This window comes from Trachypithecus francoisi, unplaced genomic scaffold, assembly GCF_009764315.1.
Source record: "Trachypithecus francoisi isolate TF-2019V2 unplaced genomic scaffold, Tfra_2.0 Lachesis_group2, whole genome shotgun sequence".
Lineage (NCBI taxonomy): Eukaryota > Metazoa > Chordata > Mammalia > Primates > Cercopithecidae > Trachypithecus > Trachypithecus francoisi.
This window is the reverse complement of record NW_022681465.1, coordinates 25,614,023-25,635,534: the sequence shown is the minus strand read 5'-3', so window position 1 is coordinate 25,635,534 and position 21,512 is coordinate 25,614,023. Positions and strand designations below refer to the sequence as shown.

General features: G+C 35.7%; 1 protein-coding gene across 2 annotated transcripts in view; it reads right to left on the bottom strand.

The window, feature by feature from the left end:
• The window catches only part of TMEM232 (transmembrane protein 232), a 294,516-nt gene that overhangs the window by 164,533 nt on the left and 108,471 nt on the right, over positions 1 to 21,512 (bottom strand). For both annotated transcript variants that reach the window (XR_004429706.1, XM_033178954.1), the window contains exons 9-10: positions 18,420 to 18,543; positions 17,370 to 17,619 (exon numbers count right to left, since the gene is read on the bottom strand). Coding sequence is in view for 1 of the 2 variants with exons in the window: in XM_033178954.1 (XP_033034845.1) it covers positions 17,370 to 17,619; positions 18,420 to 18,543 (374 nt within the window). In the remaining variant the exon portion in view is untranslated. The remainder of the gene's footprint in view (positions 1 to 17,369; positions 17,620 to 18,419; positions 18,544 to 21,512) is intronic.

Sequence of the window (21,512 nt, the reverse complement as noted above, 5' to 3'; positions counted from 1 at the left end):
CCTTAATATAATTCTCACTAGTGTAACAAAGAAATTTACAAGCACTTAGCGAGTTATGTTCATTAATGAATATATCACCGTAATTAGGAAGACTAAATCTATCTTATTTTTTCTTCTCTGCTATGATATATTATTATAAAAATTAATTTTTAAAATGCCATGTTGGAATGTACTTTAGCACCATAGATACTTTAGAAACATTGCATTATTTCTAGTTCATGGGTCTTTTCCCTCTGTGTTCAGCTACAGGTGGATTTTAGGCCACTGGATCTGAATGGAATACTTTGTATTGTTTATGCTTCAGATATGTGAGAACTATTCCCATAAGATTCCCAGCTCCTTCTTCTTAAGTAGGTGAAGACCTTTATGTGGTAAAAGGCTTTGAATTGAAGGTCCCAGAGTGTTTTTTTAGCCCATCCCAACAATAGAAACAGTTACCAACCATACAAGGGAATAAACAGAATGGGAAATAATAGGAAACTTTTGGTTTGAACATGTACAGGGCTAGATTAAAATTATTTAGTAGGAATGATAGCAAATCTTCTGGAGAAGAATAGCAATGTTTTCCCTTCATCATGGTTATTTGGGGCTTTGTGAAAATGATCAAGTAAATTTACAGGGTGAAGTCTCACCTCTACAGTTAGTAACTGTTTTCCACAGGCCCCATAGATGAAGGTTTAATTGTTGAAGCAGTGTTGACAGGGTAGAAAATTGTCAGGTTTTCACAATGTTTGTTGGGACAAAGCATTTTTAGACCACAAAATAAAGCTTCTATTCAAGATTTGGCAAATGGATAAAAGTGGGCAGTCTTAGAATATTTGGCCACAGGGATTCTTCCCTCACCTCATATTTAAAATGTCTAGCTTTTCTTCTCACACATTCTAAACTGAAACTCTTCTCCTCTGCCCTCCCTGCAATTCCAAGGCTCTGGGTCACAGCTCAGCCCAAGGCTGCAGTGAGCATGAGGGAGGAAAGAGTGCCTGCAGCAGTTTCTCATCCTGCTCCCTGAGGTCTCTGAAGTCCCTGGCTTATGGCTATTCTCCTGACATGTCCAGTTCCAGGCCCTTCTCACCCTTACCTTGAAGTACTAATGCAAAAAGAAAGACAAACGCAAACTGCTGCAACCTAGAGATTTGACAAAGTCATCCCAAACTAGTCACTACATACATTTTCTCACAGAAGTCTGCAGGTTTGGGAAGAATTTGTTAGAGTTTTCGAACTTCTGACTTATAGGGTCAACTTGTGGCACACAGCTTAATCACAGGGTACAGGGACAGTGGAGAGAAAGAGATACAGGTCAAGTTAAGATTTAAAATTGGTCCATTTATGGCCATCTAGCAAGTTTAGAAACCACAATGAATGCATGTCAATAATAACAAGTGGTATTTCTTTTATTATTACTTCTATAATAGGTACATATATTTCCAAACTTTCACCTTTAACTTATTTTAACTTTTCTCATTTTTTTCCTGCTCAGATATTTTACATTTTTGTATACATTTTCCAATCATATATTTTATAATTTGTGATTTTTGTTTTGTTTATGAAACCCTTTCTTGTTTGATAGTCATAAAGGTACTATGCTCTATTTTCTCCTATTTTAAAAGTTTTAATTTATGAAAAATTTTTAGGACTTATGTGTGGTTATGGTACTTAATCACTTTTAAAAAGTCAAATAATAATTAATTATCAAAACATTATTGGCAATTCCTTCCCCCATGAAAGTGCTACATTTTTGAAATATCAGCATAGAAGGCATATTTCCATACACACTCTTTCAAACACACACACACACAATTATACACACAAATGTATATCAAGATTTTTTTTTTTACCTCAAAAACATTATTAATATGAATGGGACATAGACAGCCAAAGTCCAGAGCTGCTTAGCAATGGCTTACCTGAAAGATGGAGCACAGTAACACAAAACAGCACAGCAAGGAAAGACTTTCACATCCTATTGGTAGACTTACAAAAATAACAAGCCATAGGTAATCAGAGGGTGAGTTTATGTTACTCCCCATAAATTTTTAAATTTAAGTTTATTGCTACTATAGTTAAAGGCCCAGATGCACAAGGATCAAGTGTAATGTTATAACATTCTCAAAAGAACACAGTAATTGAGCTTCCGAGTGTTATTTTATTTAAAAAACCAACCAATAAAATAAAAACTTGGAGGACATAAAAGAGCAACACAATTTCAGTGGGAAAATTATAAGTTATAAAAAGAGAAATTAATAATAAAGCAGTATTAGACAAATGTAACTAAAATAATTCAGTATCCAAAAATGACAATTCATCCATTTTAAATAAGGACAGAAGTTATCAACTGTTTTAGCAGATCAACATAATGAGGCATTATATATGTATGTGTATGTGTATCTCTGTAGGCACATATATACATATACACCCATAGACACACACATAAAAATTCAGGTTAAAACAAAAATAGCACAAAATACACCAGGTGAATATTAAAATAAAACATTTACAGGTGTTTCACTAAGCTTATAAAATAAACTGTTACACTTCATAAATCTCTAGCATATACAAACCCCTCTGACATTTGCTATGTTATCAAACAAGATGGTAAACTCCAAATGTGTAAATATTGTGGCTGTTCAAATTGCTAGTACCATGACTATTAAAACTTGCAGACAGTAAAACATATAACTAAGTTACATTGGTTTGCTGTGCACAAACCTGACATTTTCTCTGTTAAAGGAAAGTCATTACTATATTTAGTTGCCAACCCACCAGTCATACCTTACTCTTTCCTTGAAAATAGAAGCCACTTTTGTACCCAGATCCTAGGAAATAATTCTTATAGGTCATCTTTTATTATGATGATGGTTTCATGGGTACATATATACACATATATGTCAAACTGGTCAGGTTGTACAGTTTAAATATGCACATTGTATTGTCTGTCAATTATACCTCAATAAAATTATTTTAGAAATCTAAAAAATAGAAACATTTGGTTAACTTCTGTATACATATATATGATCAGTGATATTATACTTTTAGATGTGTCAGCACACAGAACAATGAATGATTAAGATTGCCTCAATTCTATTGCTAACACACATACACACACACACACACATATATATATGAGAGTAAAATATTTTTCATGTATAAAAACCACAACCTTATTACTGAATACTTTCTTGAATAACCTTCACCAAGGTAAGAGGTATATTAAAGATCTAATAGAGTATCATTAAAAGTTTCAATTGGTTCTAAGATTCCAATTAACTTTCATTTACTTTTTAAAAAGGAATTATTGCTCTGTGCTAATGTTTTCTTCTCAGTTAAAATGAATCAAAATGAAGCATACAAAGTTATTTCACAACTGTGACACATATTTCATTCACCACTATCACTGGAGAACCAGATTAGAAAATCATTCTCAACAAACAAATGAAAGGAAGAATGCTATATTTTACTTTTTCCATTCTGAGACAACACTGAATGGAAAAGTACTTGGGTCCAATGCACATGTCTTCACATCATATTATATTATTGGAATAAATTATTGTAAATCCAGGCAAAGATGCCAACACAACAAACTCCCAGCAAACTTAAGAAGTTAATTATAAGCCATATGGAAAATATGTTTTTCATGTACTACAAAAAATTACCACAGAACTTGGCAGTAAGCAAAGAGATGAGAGATGACAGCAGGGTGGAGAGGTGGTAAGGGAAACCAGTGCAATTATCTTCACATACTGGAAGGGCTAGAACGTGAGAAAAGGAATTGATTTATTTTGGTTGCCTCCAGGGCACAAAATTTAAGCCAAGGTTTGGAAAACATAGAAAGAAAAATTTCATTGTAGTATAAGGACAGATCTTTCAGAGTTCAAAAGTGGAATGACCTGCTTTGGGATATTGGGAGTCCTACCTCTCTGTTGACTTTTAAGCAGACTTTGTTCACTGTTTGCAAACATCTGGAAGAGATTTGTGCATTAGATGAGTGCTGTATGATTGAGAAGACTTACTACTCTGAGATATTTTGGGGTCTATCATTCATTATCTATTCCTAAATATTTCACCCTCTTCTACAAGACACACTAACTCAGTGTCTGTTGGTTTCCCACAGAAGACATCATTTCCAAGTTTTGTTATCACAACACAGACTCCAGATAATTCAGGCTTTTAAAAAAATCTATCATTTTTTCACTGTGAAACCAAAGTAGGAACACAGGAAGATGGCATTTCAAATTTGAAAGACAGAACACAAAGCTGTGCTTCCCTGTTAGTAAAGATATATATAAGTCATCAGAAATAAATATTAACAGTCTGGATGCATACAGGTCTGTAACAGGAATTAAAATAAATATTTTCCTCTGTAATGAGAACATTTTACTATCATGTTTAACAGCTAAATGTATAGGCTAGGTTTTCTCAACCTATAACGTGTAAAGTGTTTTAATGACACAGACCCCTGGACCCCACCTTTTAAAAAGTCTGATGCAAAGTTCTAAATAAGGCCCAGGAACTTACATTAAAAATATGGACCACACATGATATAGGGTCTGTGGCAAATAGTGCTAGAAGACAATGACTGAGAGAATTTCTCAATGTCACCCTTTGCACATTCTTCAACATGCAGATGGATGTTTGTTAAAATTTCATTGAATGGATCATCCAGTCTAGTTAGTTCAGTATAGTGAGGCAGTTATTAACATGGACTCCAAAATGAGAATGCCTTCATTAAGTCTCAAATGTATCATTTATTAATTATACTTCTATGGATGAATAAACTTTTATTGCCTCAGTTTTCTCATTCAAAAATGGGGATAATATGAGTATCTATGTTATAATCTTGTTGTAATTATTAATGAGTTAAATGATGCATGCCAAGTGTCTAGAAAAATGTCTGGAACATTCAAAGAGCTCAATATAAAATAAAGTTAATTATTAATATCCTTTATGACCCATAAGGGCAAAATGTTTTTCAAAATCAGAATCTCAACAGGGATCAAGCAAAAATTCTGTATGTTTAAATAAATTAATTTTCATCACTTTCCCTCCTAGTTTTCCAGCTCAAAATAATCTCTTCTTTGAGACTATGCTGAAAAAATTTGTATTTCAAATAAGGGCTTATTTAGGCACTTGAACATATTCAAACCTTCCTGTAGCTCAACTCCATTAAGACATGTGTAGGATGGTTCTCCATAAAAGGAATAATAAAAGTCAGACTCTTTGAATTTCAACCAAATGTTAAATGCATAAGTCATATTTGTAAGCATACAAAAAAATTTCTATTCAATTAAAAAAACCACCATTCAGCACTTCAGTCACTAGCCAGAGACCCCAACTTGAATCAATAGCCATTTGACTCTATGCAAAGCTTGTCTCACACAAACCTCGGAGTGGAAAAGGGACATGTTAAGTAGCCTTCTTGTCCTCAAGATTCTTCAAGTTCTACTCCTGTATCAGACAAACAGGGGACCCCAAACCTATCAGTCCATGGCCTGTTAGGAACTGGGCCATACAATAGGAGGTGAGTGGCCAGTGAGCGAACATTATCACCTGAGCTCCACCTCCTGTCAGATCAGTGGTATTACATTCTCATAGGAACATGAACCCGATTGTGAATTGTGCATGAGTGGGATCTAGGTTGCTGCTCTTTATGAGAATTTAACTAATGCCTGATTATCTGAGATGAAGCAGTTTTATTAAAACCATCCCTCACCCTACTCCACCCCACTGTCAGTGGAAAAACTGCCTTCCAGGAAATGTCCCTGGTGCCAGAAAGTTTGGGGACCGCTGAGATAAGATCAAAGGAAAATATCTTCACATTATCTTAATGGGGGTTGTATTCATCTGTTTTCACACTGCTATAAAGAACTTCCCTGAGACTAGGTAATTTATAAATAAAAGACGTTTAATTGACTCACAGTTCCACATGGCTAGGGAAGCCTCAGGAAACTTATAATCATGGTGGAAGGGGAAGCAAACACCTTCTTCACAAGGCAGCAGGAGAGAGAAGAGCAAAGGAGAAACTTCCAAACACGTATAAAACCATCAGCTCTCGTGAGAACTCACTCACTATCATGAGGACAGCATGGGGGAAACCGTCCCCATGATCCAGTCATCTCCCTCCCTAGACACATGGAGATTACAGGTCCCTCCCTCAACATGTGGGGATTACAATTGGAGGAGATTTGAGTGGGAACACAGAGCTAAACAATATCAGGAGTCATTATTTTAATTTCTTAGAATAATGCTTTCACAAAACTACGATTCAAATTGTTTCTTTGTAATAAAGGCTTTATGTAAAAATGGTCCATAAGAACATTATGAGAGGCTGGGTGTGGTATCTCACACCTATAATCCCAGTATTCTGGGAGGCCCAAATGGGTGGATCACTTACCTCCAGAAGTTTGAGACCAGCCTGGGCAACATGGAAAAACCTGGTCTCTACTAAAAATACAAAAATTAGCCAAGCATGGTGGCAAACGCCTGTAATCCCAGCTACTTGGGAGGCTGTCAAATGAGAATTGCTTGATACTATTTTAAACGATTTTCAGTGTCATATATACCTTATACATAAATAAAGTAAGCATCCTCCAGATATATAATGTACATAGGAATAAGCATTACAAAAAGAAATACTTACTCACGTATAGTTTCTCACTACAATATTAAAGTATATTAACAACCATAACATCTATTAACATTTACTAGGCCTTCACCATGCACTAGGTAATATACCAAGCATCTGTATGTTTCCATAGTTTTTCTCACCCAAACTCCTATTGTATGGACAGTATTCTTATCATAATTATTAGGTAATGAAAGTAAGTTTTAGAAAAATTAAATGCCTTCATCTAGGATTCTGATTTTCAAGTGACAAAATTAAAATACAGTATGAGTTCATTTGACTCCAGATCTGGTTTGTTTTTTTTTTCACTCTAAACAAAAGACTTACTAACATTAAAGGTATTATTATGAAAAAAAAAATTTCAATTAAATAAAGCAGAAGCTCCAGATTATTTATATCACTTTTCAGAAAGACAGACCCTTATCTCCCAGTAAGTATGTTGAAAAAGCCCACACAGATGATACTACCTTTGGAACCCTCTGTTTTCTGTGGTCCTGTGGAACTAGGCTTTATTACCAATGATCATGCATGCAGAACACCCAGAAAAAATCATTTTCTCTATGTGGAAAAATTATTCAGTAATGCTACAAAGGATCATGTTACAATGGACCACATCAGTACAGTTTTCAGCTCCTATCATTTACTGGTGAGATACTTGACAATGTAGTTGTCAAGTAATGGCTTTTCTTGGTAGTGACTTATATAAAAGCCAAAGATCCAGTAGAAACATGAAGCAGAGATCAAAAGTTTACATCCTGAGGTGTTATATTCTCTGCTTGTGACAGAGATAAAGAAAATTGCAGAATTTATCCTTGGGACATCTTTACCTAAATTTTCAACATGTTATCAGGTTACTTCAATCATTTCTCACAAGAAACCACAAAGCTTTGGTCAGAATTGAGCACTTCAAAACAGAATCATCAGTGAGACAAATGCCACTAGTACTATTTATGGCTTCTACAAGAAGTTAGATGTCATAGAAATATGTACTGACTTTTGACTATTGAAGAGGCACTTTTCATGTCTATCCTCTTTAATGCAGATCAAATCTTTAAAAGCATTCAACATTAGAACATCTATTTGTCCACTATGTTGAGAAAACATTGATAAAATATGGGTTATTCTTTGATTTCTTAGTTCAAGTGTGAACATAAGAAAGGCATCACTGAAAGCAAAAAAAGAAATGAAAACAAAAACAAAAACAAACAAAAAAAGTTATCCATTTCCTCTAAACCACTTGTGAATGTACAAAGGGCAATTTCTTCTAGAATCTAGTCTGTTAGGGATTACCTTCTGCCCCTCTATCACTGTGCCATTTTAAAGATTGAAATGCTGATAGCATGTAACCTGTAGAGATAGCTCTTTGATTCGTAACATTGTCTGGCTGTTGACACAATGGTATTCAGAACCTCCGAGTTTATTCAATGACAAATAATTACCAACTTTGATGAAACTGTTGCTCACCATACAAGTATCTAGGTGGCTATCTCATCTAGGGATACATATGACAAAAATCAGAATTGATTTTTCTTGGATGCAATACCAAACAGAAACAAGTGTGTTTATTCAAATTCATAAAGATGAGAAAACAATGACCAAGGATGACTATATTCTTAGCAAGTGTAAGCTCACATAATTGTCCATGATGTATGGCACTGCTCAGAAGGAAGAAAGCTCACATAATGCCAAAAAGATTCTCAGTAGGTCTGCTTTGATGCCATTATAGGTAAAAAGAACAATATTTGAGCTAGGAAGATTTTGGATGTGTTTTCCAGAAAACCGGGAATTATTAAGCTGTAGATGATTAGCAGAAAGACAAAATGTCTTCCAAGAATTCACCCAAATTCTAGGCCATCAAAATAAAGTCTTCAGGGAAAGATTAAAAAATTCAAATTAAAAGATTAACAATGAGTAAATGAATTCAATAAAATTATGAACTTCCTGGGGGAAAATATCAGATTTTCTTCATCCATTCATCTGTTGACAGACACTTGTAAAAATTTATGAGATTCTGTCTTCTGCAACCACATGTATGGAACTAGAGGTCATTATGTTAAATGAAATAAGCCAGGCACAGCAAGACAACCTGCATATTCTTGCTTATTTGTGGGAGCTAAAAATTAAAACAATTGAACTCATGGAGATAGAGAGTAGAATGATGGTCACTAGAGGCTGGAAAGGGCAACAGGGTGATGAGAGGGAAATAGGGATGGCCAATGGGTACAAAAAATAGAAAGAATGAATAAGCTCTAGTATTTGATGGCACGACAGAGTGCCTATAGTCGATAATAATTTATTGTACTTTTACAAATAACTAAAGAGTATAATTGGATTGTTTGTTACACAAAAGTTAAATGCTTGAGGTATTCAATACCTCATTTACCCTGATGTAATTATTACACATTGAATTCCTGTATCAAAATATCCCATATGCCCGATAAATATATATACCTACTATGTACACTCAAAAGTTGGCATTTAAAATTTTTTTTTAAATCAGACTGTTAGGGGAGTCTGGCAAGATGGCTGAATAGGAACAGCTCCGGTCTGCAGCTCCCAGTGAAACCAACGCAGAAGGTGGGTGATTTCTGCATTTCTAACTGAAGTACCTAGTTCATCTCACTGGGACTGGTTAGACAGTGGGTGCAGTCCATGGAGGGTGAGCAGAAGCAGGGTGGGGCACTGCCTCACCTGGGAAGAGCAATGGGCTGGGGAACTACTTCCCTAGCCAGAAGAAGCCCTGAGGGACTATACCATGAGAAACTGTGCTATTGAGCCAGATACTACACTTTTCCTATGGTTTTTGCAGCCCACAGACCAGGAGATTCCCTCCTGTGCCTATACCATCAGGGTCCTGGGTTTTAGGCACTAAAGTTGGTGGCTGTTCTGGCAGACACTGAGCTAGCTGCAGGAGGTTTTTTTTGTACCCCAGTGGCACCTGGAACCCCAGCAAGACAGAACTGTTCACTAACCTGTAAAGGGGGCTGAAACCAGGGAGCCAAGTGGTCTTGTTCAGCAGGTCCCACCTTTATGGAGCCCAGCAAGCCAAGAACTACTGCCTTGAAATTCTTGCTGAAGACAGCCTGGCAGGATCAAGCTTGGTGCAAGGAGGGGCTTCCATCATTACTGAGGCTCCAGTAGGCAGTTTTCCCTTCACAGTCTTAAGGAAGCCAAACTCAAAGCAAAGCAGCTGTGGCCAGCCTGCCTCTCTAGATTCCTCCTCAATGGGCAGGGAATCTCTGAAAGAAAGGCAGCAGCCCCAGTCAGGGACTTATAGATAAAACTCCCATCTCCCTGGGACAGAGCACGTGGGGGAAAGGGTAGCTGTTGATGCAGCTTCCACAGACTTAAACTTTCCTGCCTGCCAGTTCTGAAGAGAGCAGCGGATCTCTCAGCACAGTGCTCAAGCTCTGCTAAATGGCAGACTGCCTCCTCAAGTGGGTCGCTGACCCCCATGCCTCCTGACTGGGAGATGCCTCCCAGCAGGGGTCAACAGACACCTCACACAGGAGAGTTCTGGCTGGCATCAGACAGGTACCCCTCTGGGATGAAGCTACCAGAGGAAGGGACAGGCAGCAATCTTTGCCATACTGGAGCTTCCACTGGTTATACCCAGGCTGCAGGGTCTGGTTATAACCCTTGTAGGGTCTGAAGTGGACCTCCAGCAAACTCCAGCAGACCTGCAGAAGAGGGTCCTGACTGTTAGAAGGAAAACTAACAAACAAAAAGTAATAACATCAATATCACCTAAAAGGACACCCACTCAAAAACACCATCCAAAAGCCATCAGCATCAAAGATCAAAGGTAGATAAATCCACAAAGATGAGGGAAAACCAGAGCAAAAATGCTGAAAATTCCAAAAACCAGAATGCCTCTTCTCCTCCAAATGATTGCAACTCCTCTCCAACAAGGGCACAAAACTGTATGAAGAATGAGTTTGATGAGTTGACAGAAGTAGGCTTCAAAAGGTGGGTAATAACAAACTCCTCTGAGCTAAAGGAGCATGTTCTAAACCAATACAAGGGATCTAAGAACTTTGAAAAAAGGTTACAGGAACTGCTAACTAGAATATTCAGTTTAGAAAAGAACATAAATGACCTGATGGAGCTGAAAAACACAGCATGAGAACTTTGTGAAGCATACACAAGTATCAATAGCTGAATCGATCAAGTGGAAGAAAAGATATCAGAGATTGAAGATCAACTGAATTAACAAAGCATAAAGACAAAATTAGAGAAAAAAGAATGAAAATGAATGAATAAAATCTCTAAGAAATATGGGACCATGTGGAAAGACCAAATCTATGATTGATTGGTGTACCTCAAAGTGATGGGGAGAATGGAACCAAATTGGAAAAACACTTCAGGATAGTATCCAGAAGAACTTCCCCAACCTAGTAAGACAGGCCAACATGCAAATTCAGGAAATACAGAGAACACCACAAAGATACTCCACGAGAAGAGCAAGACCAAGACACACAGTTGTCTGATTCTCCAAGGTTGAAATGAAGGAAAAATTGTTTAGAGCAGCCAGAGAGAAAGGTCAGGTTACCTACAAAGGGAAGTCCATCAGACTAACAGTGGATCTCTTGGCAGAAACCCTACAAGCCAGAAGAGATTGGGGGCCAATACTCAACATTCTTAAAGAAAAGAATTTTCAACCCAGAATTTCATATCAAGCTAAACTAAGCTTCATAAGCAAAGGAGAAATAAAATCCTTTACAGACAAGCAAATGCTAAAGGATTTTGTCACCACCAGGCCTGCCTTACAAGAGCTCCTAAAAGAGGCACTAAATATGGAAAGGAAAGACCAGTGCCAGCCACTGCAAAAACACACCGAAATATAAAGACCAATGACACTATGAATAAACTGCATCAATTACTGTGCAAAATAACTAGCCTGCATCATGAAGACAGGATCAAATTCACACATAACAATATTAACCTTAAATGTAAATAGGCTAAATGTCCCCATTAAAAGACACAGACTAGAAAATTGGATGAAGAGTCAAGACCTATTGGTGTGCTGTATTCAGGAGACCCATCTCACATGTGAAGACACACATAGGCCCAAAATAAAGGAATGGAGGAATATTCACCAAGCAAATGGAAAACAAAAATGCAGGGGTTGCAATCCTAGTCTCTGATGAAACAGACTTTAAGCCAACGAAGTTCAAAAAAGATAAAGAATGGCATTACATAATGGCAAAGAGATCCACGCAACAAGAAGAGCTATCTTAAACATATATGCACCCAATACAGGAGCACTCAGATTCATAAAGCAAGTTCTTAGAGACCTACAAAGAGACTTAGACTCCCACCCAATAATAGTGACAGACTTTAATACCCCACTGTCAACATTAGACAGATCAACAAGACAGAAAATTAACAAGGATATTCAGGACTTGGACTCAGCTCTGGACCAAGTGGACCTAATAGACATCTACAAAACTCTCCACCCCAAATCAACAGAATATACATCCTTCTCAGCACCACATCACACCTATTCTAAAATCAACCACATAATTGGAAGTAAAATTCTCTTCAGCAAATGAAAAGAACAGAAATCATAATAGTTTCTCAGATCACAGTGCAATCAAATTAGAATTCAGGATTAAGAAACTCACTCAAAACCACAAAACTACACGAAAACTGAACAACCTGCTCCTGGATGACTACTGTGTAAATAATGAAATTAAGGCAGAAACAAATAAGTTCTTTGAAACCAGTGACAACAAAGGAACAACATATCAGAATCTCTGGGACATAGCTAAAGCAGTTTTAGAAGGGAAATTTATAGTACTAAATGCCCACATCAGAAATCAGGGAAGATCTAAAATTGACACCCTAACATCACAGTTAAAATAACAAGAGAAGCAAGAACAAACAAATTCAAAAGTGAGCAGAAGACAAGAAATAACTAAGATCAGAGCAGAACTGAAAGAGATAGAGACATGAAAAACCCTTCAAAAAAAAAAAAAATGAATTCAAGAGCCAGTTTTTTGAAAAGAATAACAAAATAGATAGAACGCAAGCCAGACTATTAAAGAAGAAAACAGAGAAGAATCAAATAGATGCAACAAAAAATGATAAAGGGGATATCACCACTGATCCCACAGAAATACAAACTACCATCAGAGAATACTATAAACACCTCTATGCAAATAAACTAGAAAACCTAGAAGAAATGGATAAATTCATGGACACATACACTATCCCAAGACTACATTAGGAAGAAGTCAAAACTCTGAAGTGACAAATAACAAGTTCTGAAATTGAGGCAGTAATTAATAGCCTACCAATGGAAAAAAAAAAAAAAAGCCCAGAACCAGATGGATTCACAACCAAATTCTACCAGAGGTACCCAAGAGGAGTACATTCCTTCTGAAACTATTCCAAACAATAGAAACATGGGGACTCCTCCCTAACACATTTTATGAGGCCAGCACCATCCTGATACCAAAACTTGGCAGAGACACAACAAAAAAAGATTTCAGGCCAATATCCCTGATGAACATCGATGTGAAAATCCTCAGTAAAATACTAGCAAACCAAAGCAGGCAGCACATAAAAATCTTATCCACCACGATCAAGTCAGCTTCATCCCTGAGATGCAAGGCTGGTTCAACATATGCAAATCAATAAACATAATCCATCACATAAACAGAACCAGTGACAAAAGCCACATGATTATCTCAATAGATGCAGAAAAGGCCTTTGATAAAATTCAACACCCTTTAATGCTAAAAGCACTCAATAAATTGGGTATTGATAAACATATCTCAAAACAATAAGAACCATCAGTAACAAACTCATAGCCAATATCACACTGTACAGGCAAAAGCTAGAAGTATTCCCTTTGACAACTGGTGCAAGACAAAGATGCCCTCTCTCACCACTCCTATTTAACATCATATTGGAAGTTCTGGCCAGGGAAATCAGGCAAGAGAAAGAAATGAAGGGCATTCAAATAGGAATAGAGGAAGTCAACTTCTCTCTGTTTGCAGATGACATGATTGCATATTTAGAAAACCTTGACTCAGCCCAAAAACTCCTCAAGCTGATAAGCAACTTCAGCAAACTCTCAGGATACAAAATTAATTTGCAAAAATCACTAGCATTCCTATACACCAACGATAGAGAGCCTAATCATGAGTGAACTCGCATTCACAATTGCTAAAAAGAAAATAAAATACCTAGGAATCAAACTTAAAAAGGATGTGAAGGACCTCTTCAAGGAGAACTACAAACCACTGCTCAAGGAAATAGGAGAGGACACAAACAAATGGAAAAACATTCCATGTTCATGGATAGGAAGAATCAATATCATGAAAATGGCAATACTGCCCAAATTAATTTATAGATTCAATACTATTCCCATTAAGCTACCATTGACTTTCTTCATAGAACTATAAAAAACTACATTAAATTTCACATGGAACCAAAAAGAGTCTGTATAGCCAAGAAAATGCTAAGCAAAAAGAACAAAGCTAGAGGCATCATGTTACCTGACTTCAAACTATCCTACAAGGCTATAGTAACCAAAACAGCAAGGTACTGGTACAAAAACAGATATATAAACCAGTGGAACAGAACAGAGGCTTCAGAAATAACACAACACACCTACAATCATCTGATCTTTGACAAACCTGACAAAAACAAGCAATGGGAAAAGGATTCCCTATTTAATAAATGGTGCTGGGAAAAATGGCTAGGCATACGCAGAAAAGTGAAACTGGACCCCTTACTTAAGCCTTATACAAAAATTAACTCAAGATGCGTTAAAGACTTAAATGGAAGATCTAAAACCACAAAAACTCTAGAAGAAAACCTAGGCACTATCGTTCAGGACGTAGGCATGGGCAAAGACTTCATGATTAAAACAACAAAAGCAATGGCAACAAAAGCCAAAATTGACAAATGGGATCTAATTAAACTAAAGAGCTTCTGCACGGCAAAATAAACTATCATCAGAGTGAACAGGCAACCTACAGAATGGAAGAAAATTTTTTCAGTCTATCTTTCTGAAAAAGGTCTAATATCCAGAATCTACAAGGAATTTGAACAAATTTACAAGAAAAAACAAACAACTTCATCAAAAAGTAGGCAAAAGATATCAACAGACACTACTCAAAAGAAAACATTTATGTGGCCAACAAGCATATGAAAAAAAGCTCATCACCACTGATCATAAGAGAAATATAAATTAAAACCACAATGAGATACTATCTCATACCACTTAGAATGGCGATCATTAAAAAGTCAGGAAACAATAGATGCTGGAGAGGATCTGGAGAAAGAGAAACGCTTTTACACTGTTGGTGGGAGTGTAAATTAGTTCAACCATTGTGGAAGACAGTGGAGATTCCTCAAGGATCTAGAACCAGAAATACCATTTGACCCAGCAATTGCATTACTGGGTATACACCCAAAGGATTATAAATCATTCTACTATAAACACATGCACGCATATGTTTATTGCAGCACTATTCACAATAGCAAAGAGTTGGAACCAACCCAAATGCCCATCAATGGTTGCCTGGATAAAGAAAATGTGGCACATATACATCACAGAATACTATACAGCCATAAAAAGGAATGAGTTCATGTCCTTTGTGGGGACATGGATGAAGCTAGAAACCATCATTCTTAGCAAACTAACATAGGAACAGAAAACCAAACATCGTATGTTCTCACTCATAAGTGGGCGTTGAACAATGGGAACCCATGGACACAGGGAGGGGAACGTCACACACCTGGGCCTGTCGGGGGTTGGGGACAAGGGAAGGTAGGGCATTAGGACAAATACCTAATGCATGAGGGGCTTAAACCAAGAAGATGGGTTTTAAAACCACCATGGCACATGTATACCTATATAACAAGCCTGCAAGTTCTACATATGTATCTCGGAACTTAAAGTATAATAATAAATTTTAAAAATCAGACTGTTGAGGAGGAAAAAAATGTGAGTTTCGTGAGTGTCCACAGAAACGTGGAATCCCATCATCATAAGATTATGCCAGAGTGCAGGGGGTCATGAGCAAAGGGAGGCCAAGAGGTTTCTGGGAGTAAAGATTGTTCCCATGGAGGGTCTTTTCTGGACCTACCACTAGAGGTCAGGAAAAACTAACCTACATAGGCAGACAAGACTTGAAGGCCAACATTGTAGATGAGTCTGTTTAGTAGTGGTTTAAAAATCATGTATTGAGGTGCTATGTAGGAAAATTTCTGACATTCTGAATAATTAAAATTGTGAACAGCAAAAGAAATGAATACCTTCATTTATCTTCACTTTATTAATAATATAAACATGGAAGAAATACAATTTATGTACTTAAGAATAAAGATCTGTTTAAAATTGGCACCAATAAAAAAATAAAAGCTTGAAAAGTGGGAAAAGGTCACACTAATTACACTCAGAAGCTGGGTTTCAATCTATTGATTAAACCAAAAATATATTGAAGGCAATTTAAAAATAGTGAGCAAGTTTTTGAGAATGAAATTTCTATCTACTTCTAAAGTCTTACTATTTAAAATTATATTCAATCATAATTTCTCCAAAAATCAGTGAATTATGATTTTGGCTAAAGACAATATCTTACTTCTTTAAATCCTTCCAAAATCTTGCAATTATATCAGAAATTTAATGATGTATTTAATTACATTATAAATCCACTATCATAATTGCTTACCTATTATGTGTTATTATGCTAGATGCTGGGTTAATAGAAATAGAATTCAGACATGATTCTTCAGTATCAATTATCTCAGCATTTAATGGAAGTGAGAGTCACATATACAATAGACTATAGTAATATATAAATTGCAATTATTTTTCACAATAAATCTATAAAGTTTTATTCAACCAAAAAAGACTACTTTGAGTTAATATTGTCCCCATAGTACTCTTTGAAAAATCAAAATATTTTATTCTGTTATCTCCCATAAATACAGTAGCAAAATGACCTTTAGTCCTGAGACATAAGACAGCTACTATTTGATGGACTATAAGATGTCAGGTGTGAATATTGTACTAGAATATTTGAGTGAAGTAATTGTAGAGAAATCCTCTGGGCAGGAAAAGAACAAGAGGGAAACAGTAAATGCCTAGAGAAAATGGAAGAAAGAAGATAAATCCTATGGGGAACAAAATAAAAATAAAGAGGAAATAAACTTCATATACACTACCCAGGTTTGCCTAAATCCATTTTTTTGTTTTCAAGGAATATAATTTGAATCATCAGCCAACTGAAACTAATTTTTATTTCAGTTGTTTTAAAATTATTGGTAAAATTTTCTGGCTGGGCGCAGTGGTTCATGAATGTAATCCCAGCACTTTGGGAGGCAGATGTGGTGGATCACTTGAGGTCAAGAGTTTGAGACCAGCCTGGCCAACATGGCAAAACCCCAGCTCTACTAAAAATACAAAACTTAGCCAGGCATGGTGGCAAGTGCCTGTAGTCCCAGCTACTTGGGAGGCTGAGGCAGGAGAAAGGCTTGAAGCAGAGGAGGAGGTTACAGTGAGCAGAGATCACGCCACTGCACTGCAGCCTTGGTGACAGAGTGACACCTGGTCTCAAAAAAAAAAAAGAAAAGAAAAAAGAAATCATGTTATATTCTTCCAAAATTTGTAGAAATGTAAAATTATTTGCTATTTCTAAATATCAACTTTTTGTAAAATGCTTATTACTATATGTAGACAGTGACACTTAAAAATGTTACTCATCCAAGTTAAAAACAATCTACTTACAATTCTCTGACATTTTTGAAGAGAAATATTCCAAAAGACTTAAAATACTTGCTTCCTTTAATTCTGGAGGTACTGATTTGTCCAAGCGTAAAATATTTTTTCGTGAACTTTTACATTGACAGAAACCAATTAGAGCAGTTTTTCGCAAATCAGAAGTGGCTGCATACAAGCAGATTTCTGCAAGAATTACTGTATATATGTAGACTACATTCCAGGCCCAGGAAAAATCATCTACCTTGCAACTTTCTCCCTGAAATAAAATAGATATTCGATCATCAAAGTATGTCTTTGCATATCAGTAACTATACAGTGTACTTATAATAATTGTTAAAAGACCATAATAAACTAATATTTCTAAATGTGTTCATTAAAAAATGGGTTTACCATGAGTAGATTGCATAAAATACGGTTCAAAGAATAAAAAATATAGATAGCTAATAATCATATAAAGAACAACTTTACAATTTAATTAGCAGTCAATGGAATGTAAATTAATTCAATGAGATACTATTTTCCATATCATATTCAAAAGGAACCTTTTGATGTACAGCTCAATTCTAGTGTGTGACACTTTCATTTATTGTTTATAGGAATGCAAGAAAGTTATTAATATATCTTATGGAGAAAAGTTTGGACATCTTGCTCCAAAACTTTGAAAGAAACTTCAGTCTTTCACTTGGTAATTTAATTTTATTAGCCTACTGTAAAGAAATAGAAGTGTTGATAGAGATTTTATGTATGAGAATAACAATTCAACATTACTTATAATTAACTGTGAACAAGTAGAAACAAATTTAATAATCAACAATACAGAAATGTTTCAATAAGTGATCTTACCCCAACCAAATTATAAATTTTAATATTATATAATGAAAATGAAAAATGTTTATGATAAATGGTAACTGTGAATTTGCTTTTATATTTAATTAAATTTATTATTATAAAGTTATGCACATTATATGCCCTAATACAATATACAATTTAAATAGTGGCAAAAATAAAATCTGTTTCTCTTCGGTTCTCTTTTCACATATAAATTAGCAATGTTACCTGATTTTGAACAGACATAATGCTTGAAACAAAATCTCTCACTATGTCCATTAAAGCTTTCAAGCAGGCCATGTTTAATTTGGCAGCCTCCCCAAGGACCAGTAAAGCCAGTACTGAATCCAACCTGAAAATTTTATGGACAAAAGGATAAAGATTGTAATGGAAAATAATAATAATCAACTTTTTAATGTAAAAAAAGGTAATAGGCCAGAGGAAATGCATGTCTGAATTACCAGATATATTTATTTTCAATAAAGATTAGTATTGGTTCTCACTTATGGTAAAAATCCGCAAAGAAGAGACACATTTTGGTAACATGTTTGAGTTCAGAGTAGTGCTCTGACAAATCTGAGTAATAAATACTACATATAATCACATTTCTTCATAGATCCTGAACAACAGGCAATCAGGGGCTCTGGTTGTAAAGTACCCCCAAAAACTCACAATAGGTTTTAATGTTTAACCTCTTGCAACTGATTCCGCAAGGTGAATTTCAAGAGAGTGTTTTCTTCTCAAAACAGAGCAATTTTTTAAAAACAGCCTTCTTGGCCGGGCGCGGTGGCTCAAGCCTGTAATCCCAGCACTTTGGGAGGCCAAGACGGGCGGATCACGAGGTCAGGAGATCAAGACCATCCTGGCTAACACAGTGAAACCCCGTCTCTACTAAAAAAAAATGCAAAAAACTAGCCGGGCGAGGTGGCGGGCGCCTGTAGTCCCAGCTACTTCGGAGGCTGAGGCAGGAGAATGGCGTGAACCCGGGAGGCGGAGCTTGCAGTGAGCTGAGATCGGGCCATTGCACTCCAGCCTGGGCGACGGAGCGAGACTCCGTCTCAACAACAACAACAACAACAACAACAAAAAGCCTTCTTTCAAGATACTCCAAAGATTCAACACTCTTTGATTTTGGAAAAAGTACAATTTCTCAAAATGAAATTTATATTTCACTTGAATAGAAGACTAATTATTATTTTTTAAATATTAAAAAACCTGGGAAATCACACAAGAATTTATATTGTTATAAATGTACATATATTTTGAATGTTTTAAAAATTATATATTTGTGATATTTTTACTTAAATGAAAAACAGTTTGAAAAAGAACTGATAAGAGCTCAAATTAAAAATTACTTCGGTCTATAGCTGTTTACTGTCTTGATTTGTAGGCCATTAATAAATTTAAAAGTTAGTATATTTTACAAGATTATTTGAATTTCACAACGGTGATATTTCAGGCCCATAAGTTCAAGGTCATCATCATTTTCTAAATCAAACCATTCTTATCATGAAAATTAAAGACAATTCTTTATATTAAATAGGGCTTTACAGATATCAATATGCTTTCACATAAATTATTTCATTTGATTTGAAAAACAAGTTTTGACACATTTAAGATTTCTCTAGACCTTTTTTCACACTAGACAACTGAGACATAAATAGGTCCGAAGGACTTGTGCAAGTTCCCTTTTTAAACTAGATTAGTTGTAACTCAAGTTTTCTCCCACCAAGAAGTATTTTCTTTCTTGCAATTCTGCTTTTCTAAGCCATTACATAAATGTCAATATTTAACCTTAGTGTGGCAGGTGCTGACTATTGTCCTACCTAATACTAGTTGTTTCCTTTTCTAATGGAACATGAATTTTGTTCAAAACGGCAATATGCTCAATTAAGTTAGCCACCTTAAGATGGAATTCTCTGTATCTTGATTGGAGTAGTGATTACATGAGTGTATACATTTGCCCAAGGTCATAGACCTGTGTACATAAATATATGAAGTTCATTGTATCTAATTTATATTTCAGTAAGTTTGATTTAAAATTGACTGCCTAGACTCCCTTGAAGCTTGGAATAGCCATACAGTGTAGATTTGGTTAATCAGCTAGAAAAGGAAGCATATTATGAAGACTTCCAGGCAAGCTATTATTTTTCTGGTTAAGAAAAAAAAATTTTAATTAAATAACAGGTGTTATTTTTCCCTTTTGCTCATCCTCTTCTTCCTGCTTGTAGTGCATATATTCCATGATACCATAAGGCACAGCAGCCTTCTTTCAACAAAGAGGATAAAAATCACCTGCTGTAAAGACAGAAAAGGAAGCTAGAAGAAGCTTGGGTCTTGAAGATTTCCTTAAGTACTCATATCAGCACTGCACTACTTGTCATGTGCAATAAAGAAAACTCTGTTTGGTTATGCAATTGTAGTCAGGTTTCTGCCAAATAAAGAAGATGAAATCCTAATTGATGCACTTAACATGATGCTTATGAACATGAACTTTAGAGTCAGAAACATCAAGATGAAATCTTAGCTCTGCCACTAATTAGGCATATGTTATAGGGCAACTTATGTATCCTACCTCTGTCTTAATGTACTTGTCTATAAAGAAAATACAGCAAAACTCACTTTCTAGAGATTATTGTGAGATTTGAATGAAATACTCTATGTAAAACGACAAGATTCAGAATGCTAAATTGAATTCAATTACAAACATACTATTTCTTTGACATAAAAAAGATATGAGTTTGATAACTTTCTCATTAAAGTCATAGAGTGACTGGAAGGAGAAGTCCATCCAGATGACCACCAAGATGGAAACTAAGTCATTCCCCAGACTACTTATCATTTATACTTCATATTATGGTCAATTGAAAGAGAGGATACTCATAGAGTTCATAAAACTTCTTTTCCCTTGAATATACTTCATAATCAGAAGATTTTCATTCTTCTTTTATCTTTTAAGTCTGGCAAATTGTAGCTAACCTAGGATTGAACCATGGATTGAAAAAGATCCACCAGTGTTAGCCACATACGGTAGAGAAATGCTTCACCAGAAGCTATTTTCAATTAATGCTGCTGATCACAAAATTGTCTGTGAATGAAAATGCTTTCATCAAAAACAGAAACATCAATACTTATAAACTACAGTTTGTCAAAAACAAAAGTAAAATTGAAAATCAATGCACATAGAAAGGAATTCAAATTGGATTAGGCTAGAAATTTCCATACAGCACTAGCTTCTTTGTGAATTCATTATAATACAGAAAGTCTCAAGTATCAGCATATTGACTTGGTTTTACATTGCCGTGAAATTAAAGTTGTACA